This window comes from Mustela nivalis (genome assembly GCF_964662115.1).
Source record: "Mustela nivalis genome assembly, chromosome: 6".
Classification (NCBI taxonomy): Eukaryota; Metazoa; Chordata; class Mammalia; order Carnivora; family Mustelidae; genus Mustela; species Mustela nivalis.
In genome coordinates this window covers 3,539,899-3,567,621 of record NC_139025.1, presented here as the reverse complement: position 1 = coordinate 3,567,621, position 27,723 = coordinate 3,539,899, and the positions used below count along the sequence as shown (strand labels likewise).

Below are 27,723 nucleotides of genomic sequence, written 5' to 3'. Positions count from 1 at the left end.
CTCCGCTCCTCGGCCGTTTCCAGCTGGTGGCTTTCACCTGGGTCTCTGAAAGGCTCCACCTGTGCCTGGCGTGGTCCCTGCTGCCCGGACACTCCGGTCCTTTCAAGGACAGCAGAGAGGACTGCCACCCGTGCCCTGTGTCAGCGGTGGTGGGACGTGCAAAGCAAGGGGAGCAGATGGGAAGGCAGAGCCAGCGGCCCAGGGGCTGGTCCCTGAACATCCGCGTCGCAGGGTGGGCGAGCTGCTCTCTGGACTTTGTTGTGGCCTCACAGCCCCCCTGCAGGCAAGGCTGTCACTGGCCGCGCCTTACCAAGAACACGGGAGCTCTCAGAACGACTACAACCCAACCCACTGCATTGGGTCATTGGGGGGACGGCTGCCCACTGCCGCCAGAGTTCTGCAGTGTCAGGATAACTCCAACCTGCCCCAGCCCATCCTCTAGGGCCGCTGAGGGGCCAGCGTGCGTGTGTGGCCGGGGCCCCCCTGCTGCTCCAGGTGGCCCCACAGACTGGAGCCTCTCCCGCGCAACTGCGCTTGCCAGACTCTTGCTCTGCCTTGCAGTGTCTCACCGATGCCCCCCACCCCCCGCCCTGCCCCTGGCCCCGGCAGCTTCTACTTCTCTCAGGCTGAAACTCCAACCCAATTCTGGTGTCTGGCTACCGCGAGACCCGGCAGGAGCACCTAACCAGAGGACCCCTTTCTCCCCGCAGTGGCCAAGCCCGTCCCTGCCTCCCATGTCCAGGTGCCCCCCACCAGGAGCCCCATCACAGGAGCCCCCTGGAGGGCCAGAGTCCCACTGGAAACCAGCGTCTGCCACATGCAGACAGGTGCCTTTTGCCCGCAGAGCAAATGAGGAAGAGCAGCATCTGCAGGCGGGTTTCCGGCACCGGGTCCCTGGGACACAAGCCGGGACGAGTCATCACACTCAGACAAGCCACTGAGAACTTTAAAACTGCTGTCTTCTGCTTTATTGGCAGCTAAATTGTTCAAAAATGTTCTCACGATTCAATAATTACAAAGACTCAGACTTACATTAAAAAAGTAAAAACCAGAACCCCCAGCAGGTGCCAGACCCAGCAGAAGGCCCAGGGGGCGGTGGACAGCAGGTGCTGGGTGTGCGACACACACCGGCAGGCCGTGGTGCCCACATCACTCAGTGCCGACTCAAGGGAAGTGCACATCTTCCACAGCATCGCCAGAACGCGGACCAGCGGGAGAGCAGGGCAGAGCCAGTCCTGGGCCAGAGACCAGCGCCGCCGGCTGGCCAGTTAGTCTAAGCCTTTCACAGGACAGGGCACAAACCTGATTACTCAACACAGCAGCAAGGAAGGGGGAGAGTAAATCCACGGGCAAAGCCAATGTGCAGGAGTGTTGGGCGAGTCTATGTGATGCATACGGGCACTAACCACAGGGCTCCATGCAGGGGCAGGGCGGTGGGGCGGGGGTGTCCAGCGCCCGCAGCGGGGCTCCGGGGGCACTGGCCTCCTCTTGCCCAGTGGCAGCTCGCCACGCCCACCTTCACAGTGAGGCAGCAGCCGTGCGAGCGCAGGGACTTCACAGTAGTGAGACAGGTGACACTTGACAGCTGTGACCAGGAGTGGACACACACACACACACACACACACACGCACACACACACACACACACACGGGGCCCAGGGCAAGTGTGGCTCCGGGGGCCTCTGGCCATGGCTACACGGTCGGCAGAAGGTCTGCGGCTGACTGTAATGGCTAAGCGAAGACGAAGGCCACCGACTGACCTCCGCTTTCCTGTCTTCAAGATTCTAGGGACACGGGGACCGAAACACAATTTCCTACGATTCTCTAAGGTCCTAGGGGGCAGGGAACAGGCTCGTCACGGAGGCTGCGCGGGGCCTGCCGGCTCACCACGCGGGAGGCCGGCATCCGCAGCTGGTTCCGGGCGGGGGAGGCGAGGTGCTGGTCCTTCCTGTGCAAACGGAATGGTGCTATCCCACCGTGGTGCGGGTCAGTGGGTCGGGCCCACCAACAACAACCATGTGGCAGAAAACTGATCATTATTATAATAAAGATTTTTCTTTATCTCCATATCTACATATTGAGTCTATGTTTCCTTGAACAACACTGGAGGGTCAGCTCAGTCTTGGCACTGGCACCGGAGGCCACCCACCCCAGCTCCCTGGCCCCATGGTGGCGAGGCCGGTGGCTTCAGGCGTCGTAGGCTGGCTGCTCCAGGCCTTCGAGGGGGAGCTGGCTCCTGTGCGGGGAGTTGGGGCTTGGGGGGCCGCTGGGGTTGGAGCTGTTCGATGGAGTCGAGTGTTTGGTCGAGTCGGAGTCAGGCTGTGAACACAGGAGGGGGAGAGCGTAAGGACAACCGCCCCGGGCTGTGGAGGCTGGGCGCAGCCCTCCAGACACGGGCACTGGCCGGGGAAAGTCGGTCCCGCTGCTGCCTCCAGTCTGGTTACGACAACACTCGACGAGCACGTCACAGCGTCCTTCAGCGCGCCAGTGAAGCGATCGCAAACCAAAGCCCAACCTGAAACCCACAAATAACTCAGCAATTACAGTTCCAAAGAGGAATGAGCAACTCTACGGCGAAGAAACCAGACAGACCGAAGTGAGAGAAGGCACTCTTTCATGAAAAACTTTCTCAGCGTGCTCAAAGGCCCACAGCTCGCTTCACACTGAGTGGCGAAGTCACAACTTTCCCACTAGCACGAGGCACAAACGAGATGCCCGCTCTCACCAGCGCTGTTCAACTCCAGCATATACTTAACCAAAGAGGTGAGACATCTGACCACTGAAAGTAGAGAACACTGCGGCAGAAAGACGGCCTGAGCCATCTCATGTCCGTGGAAGGAAGACTGAGCATTGCGAGGATGGCAGCACGCCCCCAGAACAATCCACAGCCTCAGCGCCGTCCCTACTGAAATTCTGACAGCTTTTTCCAGAAATGGGAAACGGCTGTCCTGTCCTCAAATTCATATGGAATTGCAAGGGGCCCAGAGCAGCCAAAACAATCCTCTGAAAAAACTGGGAGGAACCACACTTCCCAAACTTACTCCTCCAAATGCATTAAGAAGCAACAGTACCCCAAACGGTGTGGTGTTGCATCGGCACAGAGAGCAGCAGAACAGAACCGAGTCCAGAAATAAATCTGTGTTACCACGGTCCACTGGCTTTTGGCAAGGGCGCCACGGCACCTCGACGAGGGAAGGTGGCGCCGGATCTCCACCTCACGACGTAAGGGAAACGCACTCCCAGTAGATCAATGACCGGAATATGAAGGCTAAAACCGTAACACCCAGAAGAAAACAAGAATAAATCTCCATGACTTAATTCTTAGTTATAACCTCAAGAGCACAACCAACAGAAGAAAAGCGGTTGGGTATCGCCCGAATGAGAAGCATCGGAGAACAGGATCAAGGTGAGAGGCCGACCCACAGGAAGGAGAAAACACCTGCACCTCACGTCAGGGCCAAGTGTCCCGAGAACACAACGTGCTGTTCAACCCCGTAACAAAAGACAACTCAATTTACAAAAACGGGTAAACAGCGAGATGTTTCTCCGAAGGTACAGAAGCTGCCAGCAGGCGCAGGAGCACAAGGCTGGACATCAGCGGCCACTAGGGAGATGCAGATCAGACCACAATGAGGTTGGTGACTTCACACCCACCAGGATGGCGATTAGAAAAAGAAGAAAAAAAGGAAAGGAAGGGTAAGCTCTGACAAGGACGCGGACAAATCGTCCCCTCCACACTCTGCTGGCAGGAGTGTGAAGTGGCTCCGCTGTCGTGGGAAACACTGACGGCTCGTCGGAAAGTGAACCATCCCCCGCGGCTGGATGCGCAGACATGAGGCGCCCGCACGACGGCGGGTCCGCACGTGGTCTTCTCCGCGCTACTCGCAGCAGCCAGCGCTGGGTCCAGCCCACGTGTCCACCCGGGGACAAGGAGGATGTAAAACGGGGGACACCGGACGCCTGCTGCAAGGTCAGTGAACCTTGAGGCCTTTATGCCAAGTGAAGGAGGCCAGACTCAGAAGGCGGCGCAGGTGTCCGTGACGGGCACACCGCAGAGCCAGAACAGAGATGTGTCACTGCCATGGGCAGCAGGAGGGAGGAATGGGAGAAGACGCTGGGTTGGGGTGCGGTGGGTTTTGGGGCAGTGGAAATCCTGTGGTCTTTAGCTGGTGGTTGCACAACTCTGTGAATTTACTGAACAGCCACGAACTGTTCACTTTAGAGCGGCACGAACTGCACCACATTCCTCCCAGAGTGTGAACCCACGAGAGCAGTGCAGGACCAACGGGTGCTCTGTGCCTGGGGGTGCACTAGCCCCCTCGGGGGGTCCCCTGTCCACTGTGTGGCAGGCTGGCCTGGGACTTCTAACCTGAACCCCAGGAGGAGGCAACGTTGGAAAGACGGAGGACCAGCTCCAGGGTCAAGGGGACCGAAGCAACATGGTGAGACCGGGGGCTGGGGAAGCGGATAGAAGGGGCCCAGTGCGCCCCCGACCGGCGGTTCAGCAGAAGCGTGCGAGTGCACGCACAGGCACATGCTTACACACTCTCCCCTGCCAGCCCCTGGGGAGAACACTATGGGACCTGCTCACTGTTCTCCAAGATCGCAGACAAGCCTCGCCTGAGAGGCGTTCTGCACGAGAGCTGTCCTTTCCGTAAATTCAACGGCATGAGAGAGAAAGGCTGCACTCAAATGAGAGGCAGGACGACAAAACCCACAGGTGCTCCTTAACCGAACTCTGGGTTTCAGCGCGGCCAGGCCCTGGGCGTGAACAGTCCCCGGGAGACACCGAGGTGCGAGGCGAGCCCCGCCGGGGAGGAGGGGGCTGCACCCTCAGGAGACGCACGCAGAACCAGGCTGGGGCTCCGGTGAGACCGCACCTTCCTTTCTGCTGGGCGTTCCCCCACAGACCCAACCGGGGGAGGCAGGTCACGTAAAGCTCACGTGGGATGCTTACTCTGGTGTTCGTGCAACTTTTCTGAAGGTTCAAAACTTTCAAAATACACGGCTGAGGGGAAAAAAAGTAATAAGAGAAAAAAACCAAGACCTACCTCTAGAGGCAGCAGCGTTCGGCGGTTCTGAGGGTGTTCTACGAAACTTCCCCGGAAAGAAAACGGGTACGTTATGGCTACGAAGAGCTGAGTCAGAGCTGAGCTCAGTACAGCTGAAGACAAAGGCAGCCGAGGTCAGCCCAGGGCACGAGGCTGATGAACACTGTCAACCGAAGGACCCCAGACTGTCTCTACTCCAAGAAACAACACATTGCGACCAGGGAGGACTGACTCTCCGGACGCAAGGCTGCCCCTGTCCGACACAAACAGGCTGGCGAGAAATCCCAGGAAGGTGGGGTTTCAAAGGGAAACCTTTGACGAAAGCACCTGACCGACACCCAGCACCCCTGCCTTAGCCTGGTGAGACACTGGCCAGAAAGGACGGGAGGCGTGTGTCTTCCTGGAGCCTGGTGGGGGCACGGAGCCCGCGGTGTCAGCAGGCCAAACCTCTGCTCTCAGGAGGCCCCCCAGTGTGCTGAGTGAGGCAACGCCACCTCTGTCCCCTCACCCCCTCCCAGGGTCCAAGAGACAGAACTCCAAGGCCATCAACCAAACACAAGTGCCAATCAGAACTCATCAAGGTAGGGGGACACTGAAGGGCCCAAAGTCGCCAGCTTGTACGGACCCCAGCCAGAACCACCAGGTACGCGGCGGAAGACGGCAGACCATTCACGATGGCAACAAAACCCTCCAACGTTGTAAGAATCACTTACCACAAACATGCGCTACCTGCAGGAGAGAAACCAGCAACTGGAGAGACACTCTGTGTTCCCACACAGGAAAGGTCAAGATGGCGGGCATCCCCCAAATTAATCTATGAATCAATATAATCGCAACGAAAAGCTCAACACAATTTTTACTTTTCTTTTTTTACTGTGAAGCCAACAAACTGCTTTTAAAATGTGGAGTGTGGGTGCTGGGCTGGCTCGGCCGACGAGCAAGGGACTCCTGATCCCAAGGTCATGCTCTCAAGCCCCACGCTAGGTGTAGATGTTACTTAATAAATACACTTAAAAGAAATAAAATTTATTTGCATAAAATAAAAACAGCTAAGAAACTGTTATAAAGAAGGAACAGGGATTTCTTGCCTGATCTCCCGCAGGCGGCGCGGACAGAGAAAGATTCCGTCCACTGGCGGACGGACTATCCAGAAACGCATCAACAAAGGGGTTTAATGTACTAAAAAGACAACATTTCAAGCTGGAGGGAAAGAAATGGCAGGAGCCAGGGCACCGTCCGCTTGTGAAATAAGTCAGCTTAGGTCTTTGCCTGCAAACATACTCTCAGAGTCAGGACACTTTCTCACAAACATACATCACGAAGGTACGACGCACCAAAAGGAAACCTCGCTGAGCTCGAGATGGGAGAACGTCTGTTCACCTTAGCTGAATGAGACAGACGGGACTGCGTGGGAATTAGCGGCTGCAACAGACCACATTCACAGTGAGGAAAGAGCTTCCAGGAATGAGGGAGGGGCGAAGGTGGGACACTGGGCCTGGAGGAAGAACGGCCGGCCCACGCTGGCAGTGACCGCGGACCTCAGAGAGTCAGCAGCCCGGCAGGAAGACCAGCATCGGCCTCACCTGTTCTGCCCCGGGTGGGGCTCCCAGGGAGCCACCGGGCAGGGTGTGGGGCTGCCTAGTGCGCGGAGGCTGGTGAGCACGGGCTCCCGCACCGTCCCCAGTCCCCCCAGCAAGCGTAAGGCCACACCCACCGTGGCACAGTCCGTGGTGCCCAAGGAGCAGCAGAGCCACGCTGGCCCCGCAGGCCCCAATCCTGAACAGCCACCAGAGAACGGGCAGACAGGCCAGCGTGGGAGCCTCTCGCAGACGCACCAGGCCACCCGCACACCGACTGAACGCAGCTACCAGGAGTTACACGGGAGCGCGCAGGAGGACAGAGACGGTCTAGAAGGGAGAAGCTGGCTGTGCTTTTCTCGGAAAGGCATTCATTTCTGTCATTTGGCAGGGAGGCCCCTACTTGTCAGTGCTCGGGAGGCTTCTGGGGCCCCCCTAAGCCCCCAACTGGGGCAGAGCCTGGAATGGGGCCTGGTTCCACAGGCCTTGGTCTGATTGAGGAACGTGCTGGTCAGGTCATTACCTGCGAACAGGATCCCACATTCTTCTCCCACCAGGCTCCCGGTCACGGAGCCCGTGCCCTCCCGCCCTCCAGCGGCGCTGGGGAGTAGCGCTCAGGTCAGCCTGTCACCCGGCTGCTCTTCCTCCTGCGGCGGTGACCAGGCTGCACCCCGGCCCCTTCCTTCCCGGGCCTGACGGGCCCCACAAGGCTGGTCCAGGCGGGGTGAAGCTGCTGTCACCACTCGGATTCTCCCCCACGTGAGGAGCTACAGACACTCAGTGGCGCCCCTGGAACAAGGTAAGTCTTACCTCTTTGTCGAAGTCCTGGTCAGGATCGGACATACTCCTAAGAGGCACAGCCACTCCGGGCTCTGACCCCCCTGTGGAACAAGGACAGCTGCCGTCTTAGGGAAGAGTCCAGAGCCCCGGCAGGCCAGGCCCCCACTCTCGGACACCCTGGTACCTGAGGAGGGCCATGAGATGTAGGGCTTGTTCCTGGATGGAGGCTGCCGAGACAGGTTGGGGGGAGCAGGGCCAGGCCTTTCCTCTTGGGAGGGGGGTACAGCGCTCTGGGTGGAGAGAAAGGTAGTGAGCAGGCTTGGGGCGCCCAGGCAGACGGCAGGGCAGAAGCACGTCTGGGCCCTGGCCCAATTGCAAGCCAGGCACCACAGACCACAGCTGGGGTCCCGAGACCTCGCTCCCATGGACAGTGGCACCAGACTAATTTTGAGCTAAGAATTGAGAAGAATGATTTTAGGCAAAGTTGAATCTTAGCTCATGTCTGATTTTTAAAAATTAACATACAATGTATTATTTGCCCCAGGGGTACAGCTCTGTGAATCACCAGGCTTCCAGCATTCACAGTGCTCACTGGAGCACACACGTCCCTAGTGTCCGTCCCCCAGCCACCCCATACCTCCTACCCTGCCCCTCCAGCAACCCTCAGTTTGTTTTCTGAGATTAAGAGTCTCTTATGGTTTGCCTCCCTCTCTGGTTTCACTTTTTTCCCTCCCTTCCCTTATGATCCTGTTTTGTTCCTCAAATTCCTCGCATCAGTGAAATCATATGGTAACGGTCTCGGGCTGACTGACTTCGCTCAGCCTAATACCCTCTGTTCCACTCACGTCAGTGCAAATGGCAAGATTTTGCGGTTTTCTGATGGCTGCGTAGCAGTCCGCGGTGTGTGTGTGTGTGTGTGTCTGTGTGTGTCCCACAGCATTTTTATCCATTCATCTGCCGATGGACATCTGGGCTCCTTCCACCGTTTGGCTATTGTGGATGTTGCTGGTATGAACACGGGGGTGCATGTGCCCCTTCGGGTCACTACATCTGTATCTCTGGGGTAAATATCCGCTAGTGCAACTGCTGGGTCACAGGGTCTAGCTCACGTTTTTAAGTGAAAAGCTCTGCTATCTGCTTGTAGGTAAATGTTCCTGAGAAGTCTTTTTTTTTTTTAAATTTTTTTTCTTAAGATTTTATTTATTTGACAGAGAGAGATCACAAGCAGGCAGAGAGGCAGGCAGACAGAGAGAGGAGGAAGCAGACTCCCTGCTGAGCAGAGAGCCCGATGCGGACTCGATCCCAGGACCTCAGGATCATGACCTGAGCCGAAGGCAGAGGCTTAACCCACTGAGCCACCCAGGCGCCCCCGAGAAGTCATTTTTGAAGCTAGTTTCCCCACAGAACACTAACAGCCTGAAAAGGTGACGGACACCAGCCGAGGTTAGAGACCCGCAGATGAACCGGCCAGCTCCGCAGTGGGGCGCCCCGGGATGCCCGAGACGCGGTGAGGCAGTAGCCTAGGCCGGTGGACCGCAGGGCCTGCAGCCCCGCCCCGGCCGCCCCGCCCCCGTCCCGCCCCGCCCCGCCCCGCCCGCCCCGCCCGGCCCCGCCCCGGCCCGCCCCGCTCACCAGAGGCAAGTCCATGAGCACCTGCATGCCGTCCCCAGGGCCCATGTGGGCCACGTGGTTGAAGTTGGTGGGGTTGGATATCATTCTGGATCTCAACTCCGGGTCTCTGAGCATCTCTCTGAGGAGAAGCGGAGCGCGTCGCCCGGTTGCCGGCCCGACCCCGCCGCCGCCGCCCGCCGCCCGCCCCCGCGCTCACCGCCGCTGCTGCAGCCGCTCCTCCTCCGGCACCTTGAACACGAAGCGCCTCTTGCTCCTGGTCCGCAGCATCTGCTTCTTGCTGTTATCAGACGTGTCGGGCACGTTGAGGGCCGTTCCTGCGGGAGGGGGACGAGCCCTGCGGTTCCGTGCGGCCCTCGGGCGGTGACCCGCCGGCCCGCCCCGCGCCCCCGGCCCCGCCCCGCGCCCCCGGCCCCGCGGGCAGAGCCTCACCCGCGAACTTGCTCTTGAAGTAGATGAGGCGGGGAGGCTCGCAGCTGAGGAGGTTGAGGGCGCCGTCGGAGCTCAGCGGCCGTATCTGCGCGCGAAAGCAGAGGGAGGGCAGCGGCGCGCAGGGCAGCGGCGCGCGGGACGGGGCCGACCCGAGCCGCGCGGGGCCTTACCCTCCGCAGGCCGATGGTCTGGACCCACTCCATGGTGCGCACGTCGAACACGTCCACGCCGTACTCGCTGTACACCGTGACGTGGGAGGGGCTGCAACCTGGCGCAGAGGGGGCAGGCTGTGAGCGAGCCGCGGCCCGCGCCCCCCGCGCCCCCCGCGCCCCCGCAAGGCAGGAACTCGCGCGCTCCGGCCCTAGAAGGACCCTTCGCTCCCAAGGTCCCCGAACACAGGGCCCGCCTGTGCCCGCGCAGCGCCTTCCACACACGGCGCAGGGGCGAGCAGCCGTGCGGGGAGCCGGCTGCCCCTTCGCTTCCTCCGGCAACCCCTGCGGAAACCAGCGCTTTAGGCCCAACATGCCTGGAACTGAGGTGGGGGAGAGCGCGGTTTGGAGGCAAAATTCCTTTAAGAGATGCAGAAAGTCCGATTTCTCAAGGAACCCTTAAAATTTCCAAACAAGGCTGCTGCTCGGCTCTGGGGCAACCACCCGCCCTGCCTCGGCCCCAGCTAACCCACGGGCTCGCCCTCTCGGGGACTGGTCCTTCCAGGTGTGTGGTGGCCTCTGGTGCTCCCGTCTCAACACATCCGGGACCAGCTTTCTGTGAGAAGCCCCGGGGGCGGGGGATGACATTCCCCCCTCGTCCGGAGTGATGGGACACTGCCGGTTGGGGACAGGAACACACCAGGGACCACGGGCCCATCTGGCATTTGAGGCTTGAGGGGACAGTCCCCACCTTTAGAATCGCAGTAAGACTGAACCTCTGGGGAAGGAGAGCAGGTCGAGGGAGAGGGCCCGCCCAGGAGGGCAAGGCAAGGGCAAGGCCGGCCGTGGGGTCCCCAGTGCCATCCGGCCCTTCTGCCTTCCAGGCTGAAGTTACTCCCTCGTGTCACGCGTCACTGACTGAAGATGAACCTTTGCAAGGCTTCTCCTGCTGTGCTGCCGTCACAGTCCCCGTGTGCGGTCAGCCCCTCTCTCCAACACAGACGGGGACATGAAGGAGCCTGTAGGAAGCAGCCAAGAGGCTGGAACTGGCCAGCGCCCGCCAGAGGGGACATGCAGCACAGCTCCCTGCGGGAACTCTCAGAGGACCGTCCTCCACACGGAGGACCAGGAGAGGCTGTGTAGCTTGCTGGTCAACTGAGACTTCGTTGTTTAAAGGAAACTGTAAATGAAAACATCAACACCGGTGGCAAGAGCCCGGCTCCACCGTGTGGCCCACGTGGGACCGCCCGTGCCTCCCTGCGTTACTGGGATGGGCAAGGACCCCCGCGAATGCGCAGCGCGGGCGTGGAACAAGGAGGCAACAGAGCTCTCGTTCTCCAGCCCGAACTTAGCGAGTCGTTTCTCGCCCGCTCACAAACGGATGTGGGGTGTGTGGTGTGCACGCAGGGGGAGTGGGAACCAGGAGGGCCAACACAGGAGCATGAGGTGCGCGGGCCAGCCACATAGCCAGGATGCCAAAAACATCACACGCAGTGACCTTTCCACAATAAACTTCTCAAAACATAGGGTTCAGGAGAAGACCCTGACAGGCAGGGCTGCCGCATGGCTCTGAGGCCGCTCCTGTCCAGGCTGCCCATGAGGACGATGGGGTGCGGCAAGGAAGGGACCCGGCCAGCCATCACCTGCCTGTCTGTCTGCCGCCCTGGCTGGGGACTGACTGAGCTGGGCAATGTGCAGAGGTCCAGAGAGCCGAAGGCTGGTGGATCATCTCAATGGCCCGGTGTCCCTGTCCAACACCTCTGGGGACTCTGCCAGCTTGGCAAGGCTGGCCATGAGGCACACAGGTTATCCTTTTAGGTAATTAAGGAAAAACAGGACCCCCACCTCCCACCCTGTCCCGATCCGCTCAACATCAGCATGTGCCCGGTGACTCGTCTCCTCACTCCCTGTTCTCCGTCCGACCTGCTGCTTCTCTGACTTGGGCTACACTGAATACGTGATCTGAGCCGTAGAGTCTGCTGAGAGCGCCCAGACAGCAGGCTGTGTGGGACGGGTCCCCACAGAGCCAACTCGGGGCCCTGACTCACTGGGCTTGGGCCTTAGAGACTCCTGTCCGGGGACCCCGTTCCGCAGGCCACTGAAAGTGGCAAACAAGGAGCCACGGCTCCCAGCAGTTCCGTGGGCACCTCTGTCCCAGCAGGAGCTAACCTGCACTCTGGAGCTGTGGTGTCTTCTGGTACCGAAACCCTCTAGCTTGAGTTTATAAATCCTGCCCATCCGCGTTCTTCAGCGGAGGGGCCCCTGCGAAGCCCTGGTGCTCCGGGGGAGACAGGTGCCGCCGGCAGGAGGCTGGCTCAAGAGGGACACCCCCACCTCCCACTGCAGTCAGGAGCACACCTTCTCCTGAAGAAATGCAGGGGCCCGCCACCCCCACCCCGGGCCCCTCTAACTGCTCAGCTGAGGGACCGAGACACAAACCAAAGCGAACTAGAACGCATGCTGACTGTCGAGGTGACGAGCGGCAACAGGGATATGGCAACAGAAAAACATATACATACTACAGGCAACAGGCGCCGCAGGCCACATGAGCTCCTGCATGCGTGACCTCCGACCTTGTGGGTCCACGTACAGTCCCATGTGGCTGAAGCAAAGCAGGTACTCCTCGCTTTTGAGCTCCACAGCACAAAGGGCATCAAAAGACTGCTGTGAGAGGAACGTAAGCGAGGGGTCATTGGGATTTACCAGGGTTAGAGCCTGCCCGTCCCCCTGGGGGCTCAGCAGAGAGAACCCAGACGGGTAGCCAACACACAGCTTGTCCTTGAGCGCGGCCATCCACTGCACAGTGCCGGGGGCCACGATTTCATTGACCTTCCTGTGGAAAGGCCTAGTTCTCTGGACCTCATAGCAAAGGACCAGGCGCTTCACAGCCGCAAACAGGCAGGTGGAGGAGCTCTTCCTCAGTGTCGCGGTTGCAATGAGCTGGCAGCCTTTTGTTTCTGGAAGCTTGACGTCGGCGCTGCTTTCTGCCCCATCGAAAGCAGACCACGGACAGAGATGGACGTGGTGGTTCCGGCCGCAGAGGAGGACGGCAACCTTCTCTTTGGGAGCAAGCTCGATCTGGTGGACTTTCTTGTAGTCAGCAACACGGACGATCACTGCGGGAATGCAACAGCGGAATCACAGCGGCTCAGGAGCGCCTGTGCGAGAGCGCCAGGAACCTCGCCGTCGGCTCCCTGCCCTGCCAACCATCTGCCCTGCCAACCAGCTCTAGAACACGCTCGAGAATGTGCCTCCAACCCTGCCAACCTCAGGGTCATGCAGATGCCAGGGCAGCGCCCTTCTTCAGGAGCCCCCAGGGGCCACCCCAATCTCACACTCCCCTGCCTCCATGGTACCAGCACCCAACGCCCCGCCGCCCAGGCTGGGAGATGCCGAGCACCCCACAGCCTCGGGGGGTGGAGGTGATCTCCCGGTTCATCCCCGAAGGTAAGAACCCTCAGGCTGCACATGGGGAGCAGAAGTCTGTCTCCAACCTCACTGGACCCTCAGATAAACTGTCTGAAAGCAGCCACCCCCAAATTAACCCGCTATCCCCAACACCCTAACTGGTAGGACCTGCACTAAGGGCTCTCTGAGCAGAGCCTTTGGTCTGGAACCTGAGGGACCAGCAGCCCTGGGCGCGGGCTGGCAGGAGCCACTGCTGGTGACATGTGTTCCCACCAGGCTCAGCAGGAAGGGAACGCTGGCCACCATGGAGCAGCTCCTCATTTCTGGGGGATGTGCCCAGAGCCCGGCCCAGGAGCCAGGCCAGTTCTAATCTGCCTGCGTTTCTCTCCTGAGACACAGGATGGTGACGAGAGGAGACGGGGCTACTTTGCATTTTCTTGCCGGAGAGAAGGAAATACCCCACTTTGAAGCAGAGGAAGGAAAGTTTCAGGAAGTCATCAGCACATTGAGGAGTTCAGTAAATCATCTTCCTTTTAGGAGGCTCTCCCTGTCCCCATCTCCCCCCTCAGTCCTGTCCTCCACGAGCTCAGTGGGCGCAGGAAGCCACTTGCCACCCCACTCGTGATGCCGGTGGGTCTCCGTGCTCTGCTGAACCTGCAGGTAGAGCCTAACCCCGACTCCGAGGCACCAGGGGATGTGCCACACACATCTGCTGAACATCTGTCTTATCTGCTGCAGGTGACGTTTCTCAGCTGTTCACCCTTCCCTTTGTTTACGGAATCCACACGTCACGAAGACGCTTTGCTCCCGGGGTTCCTGCTCCTCCTCCCGCACCCGTGCGTGCGAACCAGGGAGGGCAGACAGTGGCTCCTGGGCACTCACCATCGCGGGTCACCTCTATGACGTACAGTCCTTCTTCTAGGCCGACCACGATCCTGTCCCCATCTGTCACGGCAAGAGGAGTAAGAACAGCACACGAACGTCAGTACTATTGACACATACCGTTCGCTTCTCAGAGCAGACACAGGCACTCAGTTCCCGCAGACACCACGCAGATCGGGCCCCACAGGCACCGTGGACACGCTCCACTGTCCCCCGGATCACGGGCACGGCCCCGCACGGCACCGGGCACGCACCAATGACGGCGGCGCTCAGGACAGCCTTGATGAGAGGCAGCGTGCTGTCGTAGGCCTCCTGCGGGATGTGCACGACCTGGTTCTTCAAGCGGTTCTTGTGAAGGATGGACTGCAGTCCTTCCAGAATCCCAACCCACTTCCTCTTCTCATTCTCATTTTCTGTCAGAATGAGCAGTGAGCTGGTCTTAGAAGGTGTCCCTAAAAGAGAAGCTGTCACCTTCGTGACAAAGAAAAGAGCCGTAAGACAACCAAAGCACAGCACACAGATGCCCACAGCCTGGCCCTGATGCCCGGCGCTCGAGGCCTCGCTGCCCTGTACTGACAAGGGTGTCGGCGGAGTCCCGGTTCCGGGTGCCCATGGAGACTGAGGGGCTCTGCTGCCACGAACAGGTACCCCGCATCCCTTCCTTGTCAGACTGTGCTTTTGCCAACACTGATGGAGCGAGTCCACTTCAAAACGATTTCCTGAATGATCTTCCTATACTTAACAGAACGGGAAAGACAGACTTGCCCGCACATGCTGGGACTGTCCCCCGAGCCTGTCCAGGAGCCTGGGCGTCATGGGCTGCTGCTGCAGGTCAGCTTTAAGCACACGAGGATGGCAGTTCTCTATACTGCACAGGTGGGGCAGTTTCTAGGTAGGTAGGGGAGTTCAGTTAAGAGGATTCTTGGACTTCATTTTGCGGTCAGTGAAAATTCTCCTGTGTTTATGAAAAGTCCCAGTGGAGGGGTGGGGGTGATTCTTTCCTTAACCCACAATGGCTCAGAGGCTTCCTAATGCCACACCACCTAATATGAACTCCGTGGAGGGAACGCTCCACCTCGGCCAACAAACATGCTGCCGGGCAACACCCACTGATCCCTGCTGTTTGCTCCCGCTGAGGACCAGTAAGTCCCAGGGAGGGGAGCTGTGGGGGCACATTCCACTCATACAGGACCACGAGGTGGCTCCCAGCATCAGGCACGCTGTGACTGCACAGACAGACCCGGCGGGGTGCGGGCGGGAAGGCAGTGCGGGTGACATGGGGGAGACGGGGCCCTGCACAGGAGGGACCCCAACACAAGGGAAGGCATCTGCAGCGAGGTATCTGCTGGGCTCTTGCTACGGCACACTGAAATGCTCCGAGGAATGGTTCCATCTTAAGCAGGGGATTCCTTTTTTAGGGTTAACGAGACTTCTCTAAGGAACGGAAAACATACCCTGAATATACACGGGATATCTCGGCGGGAAGCGTGTATGACGTCTGAAGCCAGGACCGAGCTCACCGAGAACTCCTCATCTCTGGTGAGAAACGAACACTTGGAACATCAGAAAGAAACACACAGCCAGGCCTGACCCCACCCTGCTGTGCTACAAATCTCCCGAGAGAGGACACTTCCATGGCTCTACATATACCGTCGGCCCCTCGCTTCCAGCGTGGGGAGGAAGCACTTACGCTGACCAAGCCCATAGACTGGAGGGCCCCGTCGGTGTTCCAGTAACAAGGGGCGTGTGAGAGTAAAAACCTTTTTGTTCCCTGAGCCACATGGTTCTAGTCTGTGCCAGATGCTTCCAGCCACAGACACATCGCTGACTTAGCCCAGACCTGGCTACAATCAAGTGGCCGCTTGGTGCCGGCTTCTAAGGGAAGGGAGGCAACCCATGCCAAGAGCCGTGCGAGCCCCATGCTGACTGAATCCCGGGCTCCGCCTGCCACCACACCCGTGGCCGCCAGCCCGTGGGCTCTTGTCCACCAGGCCAGGGCCTACCTGTGCCCAGTGACGGACAGGCAGGATCGCCTGGGGATGTGGAGGTGACCCAGCCACATGGCTGTCCCTGGAGCCGTTGTCGGGGGCACCTGCCGCAGCTAGGGCCACACAAGCCCCGGGGCGGAGACTGAGGCGCCGGGCTCTTGCTCAGGGCAGCTGCCGACAGGCAGACGAGAACCCTAACCCCGTGCTGAGCGTGTGCCTTCTAGAACTGCTCTGTCCTCACAACCTCTCCGACCTGATCATGCAGTCATGCCCGCTTTACAAGTGGGGAAACGCACAGCTGGACGCTACCCCTAAGAGAAGCCAGGAGGGAGCGAGGGAGGGCGCTCTGCTGCCCCGTCCGTCTGTTAGACGCCAGAAGGCAGGTGGGGAGAGATGCCATGGTTGAGGGAGGGGGTCACGCGGCAGAGCCCTGGGCTCCAGATTTCTGTCACTGAGAGAACGTGCAGGTGCCGATGCCTTGGGCTGGGCAACGTGTTTCTGGGGAATCTCCTAGTTGTTCTTGGGGGCAGGTGCTCTTCTTACGTTAAATACCTATGTGCCAAATTGTTGAGTGCAAAAATACCCACAGGGAAGTTTCTAGCATGCGGGTCAAGCACCTGTTTACAGAAGTGTGTGATGACCAAGGCTGTGAAAGTGTAAGTGAGGTCAGAGACTACCCGGCAACAAACGCCCATCCTGGGAACATGAAGTCAGCCGGAGCTCGCGGGACAAGACAGAACGCACAGAACAGACCTGAGGTCCAGGACCTGGCTGGCGACAACGCCAGGCTGGGTGGACTTTCCCTCGGGCAGGTCGTAGAGAAAGAGCTTGCAGTCACAGACCACCGCGTAAGCCCGCTGCCATCCCTTCTTCACCCCGGTGGGCTTCGGGACCTATGGGCAACAGTGAGAACATTCCACCACGTCGGAAAGGCCAGGCCCGGGCCCCAGGAGCCTCCTTGCCAAGGCTTCCCGTCCAGCTGCTGCATGGTTGGCCTACTTCTCCAGGAACAGCTGCCCCCATGACTCGGGGCACGACTAGGGAGGGGTCCACGCAGGATAAAAGGTGATGCAGGGGACCAAGTGGGGAACTCAGCAAACAGGTGTGTCCACACCACACACAGAGCATCTTGGAATGCTGTAGCTCTGAGACCATCTGGACCCAGCACTCAGTTCTGGAACCCTGTCTTTAAGTGACGGAAAGTCAGGAGAGGATGTTCTGGGGTCCTCAGAACCCAGGCCTGAATGCCAGAGGGGTGGCCTCCCAGGACCAGCGCAGAGACTTCACAAAGCAACGAAGGTCGTCTGGAGAGCGCTGCAGCGGACGGTGGGCCATCACGCCCAAGACAGGGACAGCAGAACTGACGCATGCACCCTCCCCTGCTCTCCGCATGTCCTACCTTGACGTAGCCCTTGTAGGCTGTTCCTATGCCCCTCTGCACATCCACGCCCAGAGGTCGCTTGGACTGCTCAGGAGGGATGGGGCACACCTGGGGCGCGCTCTCTCTGCAGGATACGTGGCACGCGAACGAGCACACTGGGAAAATGAAGGCGCACTGCCGTCAGAACCTGCTTCCTCCACGCAGAAGCCACAGGAGGGTGCGTGCCGCACATGGGGCCATGCGGTAATCCCCACATGTCATGGGAACGGCCTGGACCCCCCAGCAGAGCGACCGGTTTCTGGAACAGAAGCCCTGGGACTCTGGCACCAAGCGGCCCTGTGCATGCACGTGGGAGCCCTGACAGGGCGTGAGGGCCAGCGCGGACGGGCGGCCGCAGAGCTGTGCACGCTGCTCCCCAGTCCCCACAGCTCCGTCCCCAGATCACCCGCAGAGGAAGCCGCCTGCGGGTGTGTGACAGAACAGTGGCTTCAAGGATAGACAGGGGGTCCTGGCAGCCGATCTGAAGGAGGTGGCTTCTATGGCCAGGTAGAAGCACAAAAAGCTGCTTTTGAAGAGCAGCGGCTAGGACTTCAGCGGGCTGCTTGTCAGTGACACGGGCCATCCCACTGCCCCAAAGCGGCCACGCTGACAGACTGAGTGAGGTACATGGCACCCAGGCACCAAGGCCAACCATGATGCCAGGAGAGACAGAACACCCCGCCTACCCTCAGTGACAGGACGGGAGAGGAGTGAAGTTGTTTAGTCTCTGCTCTTCCTGACTTTCCGGAAGGCCTACAGACCTTTCATTTCACAGTAAACAACAGCCCCCAGGCAACCTGGGTCCCTGTGGCCTGGTGGTCTCCCGAAGTTCAACTAAGCATTTATACAACTAGAGAGAGCATCTTCCCTGGCTGGCTCACCACTGGTCCGTGTGCACTGCTCCCCGACCCAACAGTGCGCCCAGGCCCGCTCAGGCACCCCGCGGCCGCCACTCACCCTCGCAGGCGTAGCCCTGCCGGATCAGGCCCACCATCAGGGACGTGCAGTGGCTGCACTGTGTGGGGCTGGAGAAGGACTTGATGCTGAACTGGTGAGCTTTGGGCTGGAGGAAGAACATTAAGAAGGTGAGACCCAGGCTGTGAGCAGGGACAGTCTGCTGTGATCACACTGACAGCCTTGGGCATGACCCTGAGAAGCTGAGAACGTGCAGTTTCACTCCGACGTGTACATGTGCCTTCCTGGTGTTAAACGAAGAGCAGAGCCGACCACCCGCCTCCCAAGCTCGAGCCAGAACAGAAGTCAGCACACGCCTCCCCTGGGGCGCGGCCCTGCTCCCAGAAACGGGGTTCGGCAGGGGTGCGCTGGCACCGTGCCTGGCCTCCTGGGGGCGGCCACCCAGGGCTGCACATGCATGGGAGACCCACAGTCGCGCAAGAAACCCACAGCAGCCCTGTTCCCGAGAGCAAGGGCGTGGACAGACAGCTGGCCCTTGTCAGGGGGGGTGGGTGCACCACAGGATCCGCCACGGCGGACAGAGCGTGAGGCCGAACAGAGGAGCAAGCTGGAAGCCCGCAGAACTTAGAGTGTGTAAAGCTCCAGAAGAAAGGATTATTACTCGGGGACACAAATGCCACAGGACCACGGGTAAGAAGCAAGGGAGTGGGTAACACAAAATCCAGAGGCCAGAGCCCCCGACTCTACAGGCATCTAAACCCAAAGCCTAACAAAACCAAGTATCTAGCTGGCCCACTGTCTCCGGCTGAGGCCGTGCCTTGTTCGAGGAGAATGAAGCGTCTGAGGGCATCGGGCCACAGGCTTGCTCAGCCGGACACTTCGGGCCTCCTCACAAGAGCCCGGAGCCGCGCGGCCCTCCACACACGCTCCGGGGAAGGACGAGGTACCGAACTGCGCGCTGGGCGCTCTTCTGCTTACTCTGGGGAAAACCCCCTTCCACGAACCGCATGGTTCTCTCCCATTCCAAGTGCAGACAGACGGATGGATGGCAGCCGGGAGGAGCGTGGCGGACACGTGACCAGAGCGGTCACTGCTAGAGAAGGAAGTGTGATCTGGGCGATGAAGAGGAGACTGATTCTGAAATTTCCCAGTTAACACGCAAGCCTGTGTCATTCACTGGTTGAATTAAGGAGACACAGGGTCGGGCGCCCAGCTGGCTCAGTTGATTAAGCGTCTGCCTTTGCCTCAGGTCATGATCTCAGGTCCTGGGATCGAGTCCTGCTTCAGGCCCCTGCTCGGCGGGGAGCCTGCTTCCCCTCTACCCCTCCATCGCTTGTGCTCTCTCATACACTCTCTCAAGAAAATAAATTCTTAAAAAATGAGAGGTAAGGTCCTGATACTTTGTGGACCACACTGCTCACGGCAAGCCATTACTAGACACCAGGGTCTCACTGCGCACACAGAAACAGTCTTATTTATACAAAGTTATCTCCTAAAACTGAGAAGGAGGCACAGGTGCAAAGCCAGGCCCCTACCTTTGGTCCAGCCAGAGCGAGGGGCTGCGTGGTGGGCAGCGGCACAGCGGGTGACCTCTGTGTGGCCCGAGCCATGTCCTGGGGACAAGCAGGGACAGGTGAGCATCCTCTGAGCTCGCTACTGCTCTTACATGTCACACCCTGCTTGGGATTCATTTCTCTCTAGAACTGATTAATAATGAACAGCATTTTTCATCCCCTACATTGTTGCGACATCTGTCAGAGCAGGCCTCATCCAGCGGGTAATCTGACGATGACGGAGACCCGAGCTGGGCTCGACAGCTGGCAGAGGGTCCTGCTACAGGCTGAGTGGCAGGCCTGGGGGCCACCCTGGCGTGAGCACGGCCCTGCCTATCAAGGACACAGGCAAGGAGGGGACCCCAGGGCACGCAGGGGGGTAACAGGGTAACACTGCTTACTTCCTGCTGTTCTGTGCTTGCAGCCACGGAAACTGATGGGGACACCTCTGGCTTTGGAGCCTGTGTCTCTTGCTCCCCAGCTGAGCCGCTCTGTAAAGACAAAGGCAGAGACACAGTGGGAAAGAAAGAACTTCTGCAGACGTTGGACTCTGACTGCTGGGTCTGTCCCCCTAGAGACCCAAAGTCCCACCTAGGCCCAGACGCTGGTCATGTCCCATCAGAGCCCACTTCACTCACAGCTGTGCTGCCTTCCCGGAGGACCACTGCCCTTGGCACTCAGACCAGAGAGGCGACCGGGGCACTGCGTGGTCTGACAAGTCAAGGTTATCCCCAAGGCCAGAGGCCACCTTCCTCACCTCCACCCGCAGCCCCGACCACCTGTTCTCCCTGCCACCCTCCATTTAAGGGGCAGGAGCTGGACACCGCCGACCCCCTCTTCTCGTTCAGAAGTGACTTTTTCTATACCTGGTATCATTAAGCTAAAGGAGTCCAGTACTTTTTAACCTCATTTCGGGGGCCAAGAAGAAATTACGATGTCAATAAGGGTGTGGGGCCTATGACCCAGAAGTAAGAATTTCCTTGAAAGTTTACAACACGGGAAGGCAATGTTTTGTTCTAAGAACTCAAGATTCCCAAGTTAATTTCCCAAGAAGCTAAAGCTTTGAATCTAATTTGAAGCTCTTTTTAAAACCACCTAAAAAGGACCTCATTTTGAGTGTTCCTGAAATTGTTTCCTCACGAAGGGCTGTGACTATTTGCATAGACATGCGTAAAGCACATACATGTGCTCCATAAGCATGAGCACTGTGACGTGGAGGTGGCTGGTGGGTTCTTATGGGAGCAGGTTATAGCTTTATCTAGCGTTCCACACTGAGATCCCAGTGACGCAAACCAGGAAACACTTCCTAAAAGTTGGAATGAGCGAGGTTCCTGTATAAGGAGCTGAATTCAGACAGGAAGGTATGTGAGCTCATGAACACACACGACCATGCACTGCACTATTTAAACCTGTTAGCAAATTCAGGAGGGAAATGTTCTGTGAATTAGCTAAACATCAAAATACAAACTCAGTGGGGCACCTGGGTGCCTCAGTGGGTTAAAGCATCTGCCTTCGGCTCAGGTCATGATCCCAGGGTCCTGGGATCAAGTCCCGCATCAGGTTCTCTGCTCAGTGGGGAGCCCACTTCCCCCTCTCTCTCTGCCTACTTGTGATCTCTGTCTGTCAAATAAATAAATAAATAAAATCTTAAAAAAAAAAAAATACAAACTAAGCAAATTTCTCCCATAAATGAGGTGTCGTACACGCATTAGAGTCCGTATCTAGACAAACGAAGTAAAAGGGCGTGAGGTAACTAAATTTCAGCCACATGATGGCCTGGCTAGTCTCCCTTGGTTGGGGAGTCCAAACATGGGAATGAGGGATGAGGAGCCGTCCACATCTGAGGGCAGCTGGGGACACAGGGAGGGTGGTGGGGGGCCAGCACGGGCAGTGGCTTACTTCTTCCTAAGAGGCTGGCAGAAGACGTGGGGAGGAGGCAGAGTCATTGGTTGCGACAGATGGCGGTGGGGGGGGAATGGGAAACATCAAAATACACGGACTCTGTCACTGCTGTAACCAACACTATAGTATTTAACGATGTGTTTGTATAGAGAAAGCAAGGTAGAAACTTCTAGAAGATGGTTCTCAGGTCTGGAAACACCGGACAAACCCAGACTGACCAAAGATTTTTTCTTTCCATCAATGAGTGTCCTTCGTCCTCAAACCACAGAGGGAAGGAGGGGCTAAGGCCAAACACGGAGATGGCAGGAGTTCCGGCTGCTGGATACAGAGGCCTCCGTCCAGGTCCGCGATGGGACTACCTCCCCAAGGACCACTCCTCTTGCCCCAATCCTGCAGAAAAGCCTCGGTTCTCCAGGCCACCTCCACCCGGTGAGGACGGCAGGCCTCGGTCTCTGGGGACGTGCCTGGCGTTCCCGCGATGGGAGACACACAGGCCTCACGAGGCTGCATGTTTCTGAAGGAACCAGCTTGTAGCGACCAGATAAAGCTATCTGCTTCTTAAAACTGAGGACTTCAGGGAAAAGACAAACATCAACAGTTTGGTTAAGAAATCATTCTTTTTCGGGGCGCCTGGGTGGCTCAGTGGGTTAAGCTGCTGCCTTCGGCTCAGGTCATGATCTCAGGGTCCTGGGATCGAGTCCCGCATTGGGCTCTCTGCTCAGCAGGGAGCCTGCTTCCCTCTCTCTCTCTGCCTGCCTCTCCATCTACTTGTGATTTCTCTCTGTCAAATAAATAAATAAAATCTTAAAAAAAAAAAAAGAAATCATTCTTTTTCTTTTTTTAAAGATTTATTTATTTCACAGTGATCACAAGTAGGCGGGGGAGGGGGGGAGTAGTCTCCCTGAGCAGAGACCCTGATGCGGGACCTGATCCCAGGACCCTGGGATCATGACCTGAGCTGAAGGCAGAGGTTTAACCCACTGAGCCCCCCAGGCACCCCTCTAAGGCACCATTCTGACAGGTGAACAGAAGCAGGTATGAGCCAGGGTGGCAGAAGTAATACAAACCTGCGGGATTTGGTCATAACTGACCCCAGGTAAGGACTGCCACCAGACACCAGCCTGCTGGCGCACAGCCAGCCAGCGGCCATCCCGAAGGCCCAGTGCGGACGAAGGTGGGGTGGGCTCTGGCAGATACCACCTCACCCTGATGACGAGGCCTGGCATCACCAACCCTACACGGGAAGTACCCCAGCATCACCAGTACACACAGGGGAAGTACCCAACGTCTCCTGGGCAGAATCCGTGTCCAAATGTGCAACCCCCCTCCAATCGTGAGGGCTATCAGACAAATCAGAACACAGGGCATTCCGCAGGGCAGCTGGCATGGCTACTACAGAAATGCCAACGTTATCACGCTGGGGTGGGGGAGGAGTGGGCGCCGCTGTTCCAGATCCAAGCCCCATGTGTCCTATGGGCTTTGGCTGGCTGCGGACCAGGGGAGGCCAGGCGGACCAGGGGAGGCCAGGCGGCGGTGAGGGACTCTGCTACGGCATCGGCGTGAAACGTCCTCTGCCTGCTAGCAGCGGTGTGCTTATGTGACAACACCCCTGATCTCCAGACGCCGCCGTGTCCGGGGACCTGTCTGTACACACAGATGGGGTCATACAGCTGAGAAACATCCGTATGCTTACTGTACTACTCTTTCAAATTTCCTGAAGGCTTATAATTTTCTAAATATAAAGGTAGAAATCAGTAAAAACAATGACACTTGTCAGAAGTCCCATTAAGGTGACCTGCTTTCATTATCTTAATTTCTGGCTTGTTTTAAGGGTTGCCTGACCCTAGTAAGGGTCCACATCTAGCATTTTGGAAAAAGGAGGGAAAGGCTGTGCTAGGCCCACTAACAGCACACACGGGGACGAAGTCGGGCTCACACACCCCCAGAGCGGCTTCCTTGGGCAGTCCCGACCTGCTCCTGCGGGGGGTCACTCCCAGAGCAGAGGCCAGCAGGTCGGTGACAGGGCACCGGGGGCTGGACTCCTCTCATAAACCACCTTTCCTCTACCTGTCCCCAGCCAGTACAGGAGTCACTGAAAGGATAATGACACTGGCTTATTCTTCATCAGCTACAATATGAGAATCTGTATTTTGAAAACTGCCCTGGGCATCTGGGTAGCTCAGTGGATTAAGAGTCTGCCTTCAGCTCAGGTCATGATCCCAGTGTCCTGGGATCGAGCCCCACGTCAGGCTCCCTGCTCAGCGGGGAGCCTGCTTCTCCCTCTGTCTGCCACTCCCCCTGCTTGTGTGCTGTCTAACAAATAAACAAAAAACAAAACACAAAACTGCCTGAAATACTTAGCACACAGCCAGAGGCAAATGTAGATTTTCTTCCCCAAAGATGCAGAACACTTTCTTAATCAACTTCCATTTAGCCTGAGGACGCTTCTCTGGAAGCGTCACCTCAGATGCCTCTAACTGCACACACTGAACACCTGCGTCAGTGACAGGTCCGTGCGAGGCAGAAAGCTGTTCTATGCTGTGGGTGGCCCTGGGCGGGGTCACAGCATGTCATACTAGTTCCAACTTAACATCAATTCATTGATCACTTTGAAAAATAACCACTTACTCTAAATGTCAAATCATGTGCAAGAGGCGCAGTGTTGAAATACTCAAAAATGGAATCCTGAAAATCTGGAAGTTTGAGTCCTGTAAAAAAGAAACAAAGACCAGTCAAAGCAGGTTTAAAAGACAGTCTGTTGTGTTTAGATGGGAAGATGTGACAGCATCAAGATGTCAATCCCCCATATGCCAACTGGGAAATCTGATGCGATTCTAGTCACATTCTAGTCGTGGTGCGGAGACTCACTGAGGAAGACGGTCTCAGGAATCCTTACAAAAGGGGGTTGGAAGAGAAGAACTACCAGATACTAAAACATGTCCCCCAAAACCTCTTTAATCAAGATCAAGTCAACAATGAACAAGGAGGAAAACCCCGAGATAGACTCCGGTGCTCCAGGGACTCATGTGGGAACAGTCACATATGAAATCAGTACAGAGAGGAACTTTCTAGTCACTGCTTTGAGACAACGACTAGCCACAGGAAAAAACCAAAACTAGATCCATTCCTCAAACTGTACATCACAGTCCATCCAACTGAACGAGCACTCCCGAGGTAACCGATGAAACCGTACCAGCACTGGACAGTACAAGCAACTCACGTGGAACACCTGGGGATTTGGGAATACTTCCCTATGACTTGAGGAAAGGGAGAAGACTGATGAATTTACTGCACAAAAACTAAAAACAAAGAGCACTGAAAAACATTATGCTCGGTAAAAAACAAAACAGACTCCCCAAAACCCAAAAAACCAAACATAAACAAAGTAAAAAAGACAAAACAGAAATAAGGCAAAACATCTGCAACTTCCATCACAAACAGAAGGCTCTAATCCTCAATATACGAACCGCTTCTAGAAGAAAACCTGAGGTTTTAAAAGTGGGCAAAAGCTATAAACACATAAAAATTATAGAGTAAGAAATACGAATAACCCTTAAACATACAAAAGGTGCTCGGTCCTGCTCGTGATAAAAGACGTGCAAGTGACTATGCTGATGCTCCTCTTGCCTCTGAGCGCAGAGCGGCTCTGCGGCTGTGGCGCAGGCAGGGACGCACATGCTCGAGCCCCTGGGGCGGCGGAGTGAGCCCAGCAGGAGGGGATGGAAGCTCACTCTCTAACCGGCAGCCCCAAAGAAACAGGAAGAGTCATACACATACGGCTGTCCTGTGGCAGCGAGAGCAAAGCGCAGCACTGTCCGAGCCCCCAGCAGAACGTGGGGCGGTGTGGCCGTGAGCTGGGACCACCTCGCATGCCGGGGCCCCATCCACACACAGAACGGAGCCCCGAGCAGGTGCCTTGCGTCACCAGGGGGATACGAATGCGCATGCGCGCTTTTACACACAGGTATTTGCTGTGTATTCCGAGGTCCAACCGCAAGACTAAACCAAAGCCTGTGCTTACCTATGGGGAAGGTTATCTTTGAACATACCCTATTTCCGCTTTGAAGTAAGTGGTTTCTTTACATAACCAAAAAAAAAAAAAAAAAATCTAAAACAAAACCACGTTCTTTAAAAAAAGTATGTAAGCACTTCAGAAGCTTATAATTTCAATTTACCAGTATCTGCTCTAAATTTTTCTTCCATCTTTTTCTTCAGAATTTCCATTTCTTCTAATAATTCTCTATTTTTGGCTTCGGAATCCTTTAGTTTACTAAAATAAAAAATAAAAAATAAACGGCTTTAAGCACACTGAGAACAGGTCATCCACACGCTGACTCAGCAAGTGTCAGGATGCGAGGGCAGGGGCTCATCTCCAGTGGCTAGGAAAGTGCCGGAACACCACAGGCTCCCCACTGAACGGACGTGCAGCGGACGTGCAGACCTGCTCTCGGCCTGGGCGAGCCTACTGGGCATGTTATGGAGAGTAGGGCACTTCTGAATCATAAACAGACACGGATTTTAAAAATCATGGTTAATGCAGGTGTATCTCGAGGCTGCCATGCAGTTTCCGACACTCCTACTCTCTTTCCAGAGTCCTCTGCCCTCTGAGGACACACAACCTCTGAACGTCCTTCCCACAGCTGGCAAGATGGTGGGCTGCCCCTGAGACCATGACCACTGCCCAAGCACCGGGGCTCCTGGGGCTCCCACGCGGTCACACAGCCATAGTCAGGCCGTGGGAGTTCACATCTGGCCCGCAGCCGAGCAGGGGCTGCTGTGCTGAACTCGCCGGGGCGCTGGCTGGCCCACCGCGCCTCTGCCTGTCTGTCTCACCATCTGTGAAATGTGGCTGCAGGACGGCCGGCCCGCCGGACAGCCGAGAGGGTCACGTCATTAACAGAATAAAACTCTTACAGGAGCATATTCAAGTGGTAGCCATTATTACTCTTTTAGCCCAAACCAAGGAAATGTATGACTCCGTAATCCTGTTAGTGATGCCCTTGCTGACACCCAGGTCCCTGCCCCCTCAGGGAGGGGCTCTTGCCACCTGCCACACCCGCAGCTGCCACTCTGAGCAGAGGCCCAGTTTCTATGAAGCAGCGAGTTGGTCATTACGGAGTCCTGAGCGTGTCAGGCCGTTTCTGCAGACGGCGGCTTCTCGTCCCGCCCTGGCTGGATTTTCTGGTGGCCATGAAGGCTCTCCTAAGGCTGCATGAAGCTGGGAAAGTGTTTTCAAACGGGACACCATCTCCAACCTGTATTTTAAAGTTTCAAGTTAAAGGAAAAACTTGAAGCTGATGAACTGAACGGGAGTGCGGTGGACAAGAAGCCCAGAGTGGCCGCGTCCTGTCGCCCAGCAGGGAAAACAAGCCTGGCCCTCGACACGCACACACACAACTACAGAGTCACCACTCTCACTACTCCCCGGAAAGCCGAGCGGAACCCTCCAGCAGGAGGTGAAGGGCATCTGCACCGTCGCCCAGTCCATTCTTCCTGAGCACCTACCAGGTGCCCGAGACGACCCCCTGCTCAAAGCTCCTCCCGTCAGCTGCTGCCCAAGGTCACACGGCCCCCTGCATGGACGGACCACAGGACCAGGTACCTTTCAAAGGACAGATTCGTGTCTTTGACTTTCCTCAACTCCTCCTGAACCAGCTGCTTGGCCCGGATCTCCGCCTCGAGGGCGGACTGCAGCTCCAGCCGCGCGGACATGTCCAGCTTCTGACTCCGGCGGACTTTCCAAAGGGGATCCTGCAGAGGCAATGGTGCAGGCGCGTCGTTAAGCTGTTTATCTGTTAAACAAAATGCTGGCAAACACGTTCTTTTCTCTAAAACTTGTATTATCACATTTAATAAGGAGTTAATTTAAACATTAACTTGATACTACCAGATATTATCAAAGTCCACACGACCGGATTTCAGTTCCGGCATTTTGTGATGTTTATTTTCACTTAGAGATCTTCTAAAGAACGAGCCGTACCTTCTCTTATTTTTTAAAAGAATAAAACTGAAACCCTAGTGTAACTTCTACTTGAGCT

The 27,723-nt window shown here is 57.1% G+C and overlaps 1 protein-coding gene across 2 annotated transcripts in view; it reads right to left on the bottom strand.

Moving 5' to 3' along the window:
- Nucleotides 1–938: 938 nt before the first annotated feature.
- The window catches only part of CDC42BPB (CDC42 binding protein kinase beta), a 98,334-nt gene continuing 71,549 nt past the window's right edge, over nt 939–27,723 (bottom strand). The window contains exons 19-37 of one of the 2 annotated variants that reach the window (XR_014313467.1): nt 27,288–27,436; nt 25,861–25,955; nt 24,314–24,393; nt 20,185–20,274; nt 19,766–19,843; nt 18,273–18,378; nt 17,295–17,431; nt 16,649–16,788; nt 15,362–15,443; nt 14,162–14,378; nt 13,908–13,970; nt 12,321–12,733; nt 9,639–9,736; nt 9,469–9,553; nt 9,236–9,353; nt 9,040–9,157; nt 7,592–7,697; nt 7,438–7,508; nt 939–2,318 (exon numbers count right to left, since the gene is read on the bottom strand). Coding sequence is in view for 1 of the 2 variants with exons in the window: in XM_082737411.1 (XP_082593537.1) it covers nt 2,187–2,318; nt 7,438–7,508; nt 7,592–7,697; nt 9,040–9,157; nt 9,236–9,353; nt 9,469–9,553; nt 9,639–9,736; nt 12,137–12,733; nt 13,908–13,970; nt 14,162–14,378; nt 15,362–15,443; nt 16,649–16,788; nt 17,295–17,431; nt 18,273–18,378; nt 19,766–19,843; nt 20,185–20,274; nt 24,314–24,393; nt 25,861–25,955; nt 27,288–27,436 (2,562 nt within the window). In the remaining variant the exon portion in view is untranslated. Of the gene's footprint in view, nt 2,319–7,437; nt 7,509–7,591; nt 7,698–9,039; nt 9,158–9,235; nt 9,354–9,468; nt 9,554–9,638; nt 9,737–12,136; nt 12,734–13,907; nt 13,971–14,161; nt 14,379–15,361; nt 15,444–16,648; nt 16,789–17,294; nt 17,432–18,272; nt 18,379–19,765; nt 19,844–20,184; nt 20,275–24,313; nt 24,394–25,860; nt 25,956–27,287; nt 27,437–27,723 lie in introns of both variants that reach the window. The other variant, XM_082737411.1, reaches the window with a different exon arrangement.